Source organism: Malus domestica, chromosome 11 (genome assembly GCF_042453785.1).
Source record: "Malus domestica chromosome 11, GDT2T_hap1".
Lineage (NCBI taxonomy): Eukaryota > Viridiplantae > Streptophyta > Magnoliopsida > Rosales > Rosaceae > Malus > Malus domestica.
This window is the reverse complement of record NC_091671.1, coordinates 3,406,411-3,412,308: the sequence shown is the minus strand read 5'-3', so window position 1 is coordinate 3,412,308 and position 5,898 is coordinate 3,406,411. Positions and strand designations below refer to the sequence as shown.

Sequence of the window (5,898 nt, the reverse complement as noted above, 5' to 3'; positions counted from 1 at the left end):
AATAACGGTACAAAAGCACTCAAAAGGCTATAAAGGGTATTTAGGAGAAGTTGTAAATACACACTCTTAAAAATAGGTGGAGTCATCATTATAAAGTAGAAAAATCGCTTAGTTGGATCAAAAGTTAATAAATTTAAAATAATAAGCATAATCACACGATTATGACCAAAGGAAGATATAAATGCCTTTTTGAATTTTTTGGCCCTTGAAAAAATGGTTGCCATGTCGAAGCTATCCGCTGATTCCATCAAAAAATAAAAATTACATCAATTTATTTTCTTAAACAAATACTAGGAAAAGAATATAACTTTCTTTTAGAGGAAGGAAACTAGACGAGTGCAACTAATTCGTATCACAGAGGATCCTTCTCTCCGTCTTCTCCAAGTGGGACTGGAAGTCCAAACTAATCAAACAGATCCTCTATTATATCCAAAAACCCGAAGCTCCGATTCGATACTATCCACAATACAATCTCACAAAATCATCACCAATCGACTTCGGAGATCCAATCGCAGCGACAGATTGAAGAAGATGAAGATCACAGTGATGACTGCGGACGAACAGATCCTCTCGTTAGACGTCGATCCTCACGAGACTGTAAGACCCTAATTTTTCACTTCAGCAGAAACCCCCAATTGATTTGATAGTTCTTTCAATTAATTTGGAAGCTCAAGTTTTTTTTTTTTTTTTTTTTATATTTGATTTGATTTTTTGTGTGATAGGTTGAGAATGTGAAAGCTCTGCTGGAGGTGGAGGTGAGAAATTTAATTTAATTTAATTATTGATGATTTATTTATTTTTACTTTATTTTTGTGGGATTATGCTGTTTTTGGGGAAAACAATATCATATTGAAGTAAAGTTTAGGTCTTTCTGTGATTGGGATTTAGAGTTCATCACTGGAATATGATTGCAGAATTAAAAGTTCGGAACTTTATTTTTGGTTTGGAAGCTAATTTTAAATTCAGTTAGCAGATTAGTTAATAGAGTAATGTGTAACGCATGCTTGATATGTTTTTTAATGCGCATGAGCAGACGCGGGTGCTGCTTCATCAGCAGCAGCTGCTATATAATGGGAGGGAGATGAGGAATTCTGAGAAGCTGAGTGCTCTTGGTGTCAGAGATGAAGACTTGATAATGATGGTATCCACTACCGCTTCGAGGTATACTTGATAATGTTGTACTTTATGTGCAATTCACTGTATGATGTTCGTGTGTTTAATGGGCCTGTGAGTATATTTCAGTGCACCCACCAATGCTTTGAGCTTCAATCCGGATGGGTCTGCGGTAAATCCAGAAGCTTTCCAGCAGCACATTAGGAATGATTCTAATTTGATAGCACAGTTGTTTCAGGTAGCAATGGTGTTCTTTTACTTCTTATTCTGGTTTTGGTTGGCGTTTGCCGATACTTGCTACATAGTGTTTGAAAAGAAACAGCAATAAGTTGAATGAAATCTTCCTTTTTAAATTTTGCATTGCTATTCTGATATAAACTGTTTGTTGCAGTCTTTCAAAATGTAATTCACTGTCCTTAGTTCGTGATTTTCTACTTCCCGTGAGTTTCTTATAGTCTTTTCTTGTGTTTGTAACTTACAGAGTGACCCAGACTTGGCACAAGTTATTCTTGGAAATGATCTCAATAGACTGCAGGAACTTTTAAGAGAGCGTCATCGCCAAAAATCTGAACTAAAACAGAAACAAGATGAGGAGCTTGTAAGTTACATTTTCTTCCGTAGTCATTGTAGGATAGTTGCTACTTAATATGGCCTTCACTGTAATCTGTCTCCATACTCTCCGATTAATAAAACACATATAGCCATATGGTAGTTTATGAAGTTTCCGAGAAATACAGTTACGTTAACTAACTGTAAAAGATATTGCAATGTCTGTATCTGTGAGTATACCTGTTTATCCTGTCCTACCTCTTGAATATTGATTTTGGCATGAATTTAATCCCTGTAACTCATGGAGCTTTTGTTTACCTGAATCTTGTGAGCAGGCTCTTCTTTATGCAGATCCTTTTGATGTTGAAGCCCAGAAGAAGATTGAAGCTGCTATTCGCCAGGTTAGTGGTATTGTGATTATTGTCTTTGTCAAGGGAGTGTGGTTCACAAGCGATAATCCAACTCCATAGTTTCTTTAATAACCTGGAGTTGTAGTTATTCTTTCCTAAAACATTTGCAGTGGTAACATACCCTTAAAATCAAATCTTAATTGCTCACAGTATATATTTTGTTTAATATTGCTAATTCCTTTGCAGAAAGGAATTGATGAAAATTGGGCTGCTGCTTTGGAGCATAACCCTGAAGCTTTCGCAAGAGTGGTATGTATGATTATCAGCTGTTGCTACCAGTGTTATCATTTTAAGTTGGTATTTTGTTTGATGTTCTATGTTTTTCCAGGTTATGTTGTATGTTGACATGGAAGTGAATGGTATCCCGTTGAAGGTAATTATTCCCATATAGCTTAGGACTGTTACTTTTCTTTCTCTTCAGTTCAATGTGATATGAGACTGCTGGAATATTTTTGTGTCATCTGTGTTGCCTTTTACTGCCCTTTATGTTTCCTGTACAACTCAATAAACGCTACCCATCACGAGTAGTATTATCAGTTGTCTTTCTTTATTGATTGTCTGTACTTTAAGTGACTGCAAAAGTTACATACTTTGTCTATTTCCACTTGTATCCAGGCATTTGTTGATAGTGGAGCGCAGTCAACTATTATATCTAAAAGTTGTGCCGAGCGTTGTGGGTATGAGATATTTTTAACTATTAAATAGTAATTTTCTCTTTACTGGTTGTGAAAGTATATTTACACAAACGACTCATTTAATATGTGTTTCATGGTGGACATTCAGTGGCCCATACACAATAAATATGCATGCATGATTTTGAGATGAATGCCGATGTAGATTTGGATCATGTAGAACAGTAGGAACTGTATGGTGTCCGATAACAATCGCAGTCGGTTGTTTTCACTAGCTACTTATATCATACCACTTTAGCCACTTAGAATAATTTTGCGACCAAACCTTAGATAAGTTCATGTGAAAAAGGAGACTTTTGAATGCTTTATTGCTGTTTTCTTTATTTGAATTTCTGTTGATTTTTTTTCCTTCATATTTTTATGAATACTGATGTTGATTTGGCAACTTTAGCCACATAAATTTTGCTTTGGTGACCAACCCTACTGATAAGTTTTGTAAAAAGGAAGGCAATTTTTGAATGCTTTACTGCTGGTTTTTTAATTACAAATTCTGTTTATTTTTTCTTCCATATTTTTATGAATAACATGAGAGTTACAGGAGCAAAAACCTAACGATGTGTTGTTTTGGGCATTGAACTCTCTAGATTGTTGAGGCTTTTAGATCAACGTTATAAGGGCATTGCTCATGGAGTTGGTCAATCCGAGATATTGGGTCGAATACATGTAGCTCCTATCAAGGTAGCTGCCTGTAATAAGCAATCCATATCATATTATACTGTCTGAAATTCTTACTTGAGTGACAGGCTTTTTAACATTGTTTCTGTAGATTGGAAGTATATTTTACCCTTGTTCATTCATGGTTCTCGATGCTCCAAATATGGAGTTTCTCTTTGGGTTGGATATGCTCCGTAAGCATCAGGTAGAATCCATGCTCCAAATTTTGTGCAAGCTGTCTTTCTCAATGGTTTTAATTAATGGAGGAGCCCCATTTGTTAGTCTTCTAACATTAAAGATGTCATCAGTGCATTATAGATTTGAATGAAAATGTTTTGAGAGTTGGCGGTGGAGAAGTTTCTGTACCATTTTTGCAAGGTTGGTCCCATGATCTCTATGTATGGATATTTAAATATTCTGGAATATTTATGGTCCCTTGTTAAAGAAAAATCTAAATCTATGTATTTGTTTTAGAAAAAGACATCCCATCTCGTTTTCTCGATGAAGAAAGGTTTGCCAAGGAAGCATCCAGCTCAGGAGCTCCTGTAAGTCTACTCGAATTTATACTTTTCCTGAAGTCAAGGAATCTTTTTGCAGTTTCTGATTCTGAAATGTATTGTCTAATAATAAAAAAAATTAGGATAAAAATTCTGGTGTTGTCCTTGCAAACAATTGGATCATCTTGTATGAGGCTTTGTATTTGCTCCATTTTTTTAGGTTTTTTCCATATCTTCCCATCCCCTCCTAATTTTATTGTTAAGTGTAGAATCTATGGATATTACATGGTTTTTTGGATCATAGCATTCATTAGGATAATGTTGTCTTATAAAAGTTTCAAATATAGTAAGGTAGTTGACCTTCGACTTTTATTTCTTTAGGTTACATGGTTTTTTGGATCATAGCATTCATTAGGATTATTGCTCATTTTGCTTTAATATGGTATTCTTCAGGTTACACCGGGAACAGCAGATACGAGCAAAACTGTGCCATCTGGAGGGCAATCTTCTGGTTAGTTTGGATATTGCTCATAGTCGTTAATGGATGCTTTGGTTATGATTTGTGTCGGGAGGTGCAATTTAGTTTGTTTGCTCTTGTTTGGTTGAATCGGTTAAATGAGAATTATAGAGTTTATGGGATGCCTTGATGGTGATTTGTGTCAAGGTGTGAAATTTAGTTTGTTTGCTCTTCTTGGTTGAATTTGTTACTTGCAAATTGTGAGAGCAGTTCATGCATGAATTTTTCCCGCATATAACTGATGGTCGTTTCCTTTTCCTTTTAAACTTGACACAGGGAGTGCTCGTTCTAACCCGACTCAGGTAATTTGTTTTAGCAAACACACTATTTTCTAATTTCTATTGAGAAATTTAATTACGCTGTAGTGTTTACGTTTGCTTAATCTCAGTTCTAAGATATCAACTACGGTTTTCACTCCTTCGGGGTTCGCCATACAGATAAGTTGGATCATCGAATGAAATTTTTATATCTGACAATGCTGGTTGCAGGGATCTGATTTTGAAGCTAAAGTTGCAAAGCTTGTTGAGCTAGGGTTTGGGAGAGATGCGGTAATACAAGCTCTTAAATTTTTTGACGGTAACGAAGAACAAGCAGCCGGGTACCTTTTCGGAGGCTGAGTAAACTCAATACCTTAAAAATTCATTTCATTGTTGGAATACGCTTAGTTTGAGAACTCAATTACAAGGGTTCAAGTTCGAATATTATGTATTTGTTACCCTTTGATCTAGTCTTTTTGATCGAGACCCGCGAACGAGGGTTGCAATTTATACGAAAACTGTTTGCTGTTCCAAACTCCAATCCTTTGGCCGTGATTTTCTTTGAGTATTACGTTTTACTTTGAATCTGTTCTTTAGCCCCTGCTAGATTGACCTTTTCGGATTGAGTTTCGAAAGTTCCTTGATGATGTTTCTCTTGTAGTTGCTGTTAGGGTGCGTTTGGTACGTGGGACGGGACGGGACGGAACGGGATGAGGCGTTCCGTCCCGTGTTTGGTGCGCCAAAAATGGGTGGAACGGGCTGTTCCACGGGACAGATTTTGGGTATTTTTGCGTTCCACCTCCCCCCCTGGAACGGGTTTGTTCCACGTCTGTGGAACACAATGTTTTACCATTTTAAGACAAATATACCCCATGTCTTTTTCAAAAATTACACATTCGTTCCGTCTCGTCCCGTCCCGTTTCGTCCCGTTCCGTCCCGTCCCGTCTGCGTACCAAACGCACCCTTAGGTACCGTTTGGTATGTGGGACGGGACGGAACGGAGTAGGACAAGGCGTTCCGTCTCACGTTTGAGGTGCCTAAAACGGGTGGAACGCGCTGTTTCATGGAACGAATTTTGGATGAATTTTCGTTTCGCCTCATCCCATGGAATGACTTATTCTACATTCGTAGAACATAAAATTATAACCTCTCCGTCTTCTTCTTTTTCCTCCTTATTTTCATCCGAGAGCATCTTTGCTCCCTCTTCGT

At 37.0% G+C, this 5,898-nt stretch overlaps 1 protein-coding gene across 1 annotated transcript; it reads left to right on the top strand.

Annotated features, from left to right (window-relative positions):
* Positions 1 to 313: 313 nt before the first annotated feature.
* Positions 314 to 5,230, top strand: LOC103447214 (protein DNA-DAMAGE INDUCIBLE 1). Its single transcript, XM_008386395.4, has 16 exons — positions 314 to 597; positions 723 to 755; positions 1,034 to 1,161; positions 1,243 to 1,351; positions 1,595 to 1,711; positions 1,998 to 2,063; positions 2,259 to 2,321; positions 2,401 to 2,445; positions 2,688 to 2,749; positions 3,349 to 3,442; positions 3,531 to 3,623; positions 3,727 to 3,796; positions 3,893 to 3,963; positions 4,369 to 4,426; positions 4,709 to 4,734; positions 4,921 to 5,230. Exons 1-16 carry the CDS (start codon positions 532 to 534, stop codon positions 5,047 to 5,049), a joined length of 1,230 nt encoding a protein of 409 aa, XP_008384617.2. The 5' UTR covers positions 314 to 531; the 3' UTR covers positions 5,050 to 5,230.
* The last annotated feature ends 668 nt before the right edge of the window (positions 5,231 to 5,898 follow it).

Excerpts from the sequence above, each read along its gene's own strand:
- LOC103447214 (XM_008386395.4), top strand. The coding sequence starts at position 532 with ATGAAGATCACAGTGATGACTGCGGACGAACAGATCCTCTCGTTAGAC. Across the intron at positions 756-1,033 it reads AAGCTCTGCTGGAGGTGGAG|ACGCGGGTGCTGCTTCATCA; the intron begins GTGAGAAATTTA and ends GCGCATGAGCAG. Across the intron at positions 3,797-3,892 it reads TTCTGTACCATTTTTGCAAG|AAAAAGACATCCCATCTCGT; the intron begins GTTGGTCCCATG and ends TATTTGTTTTAG.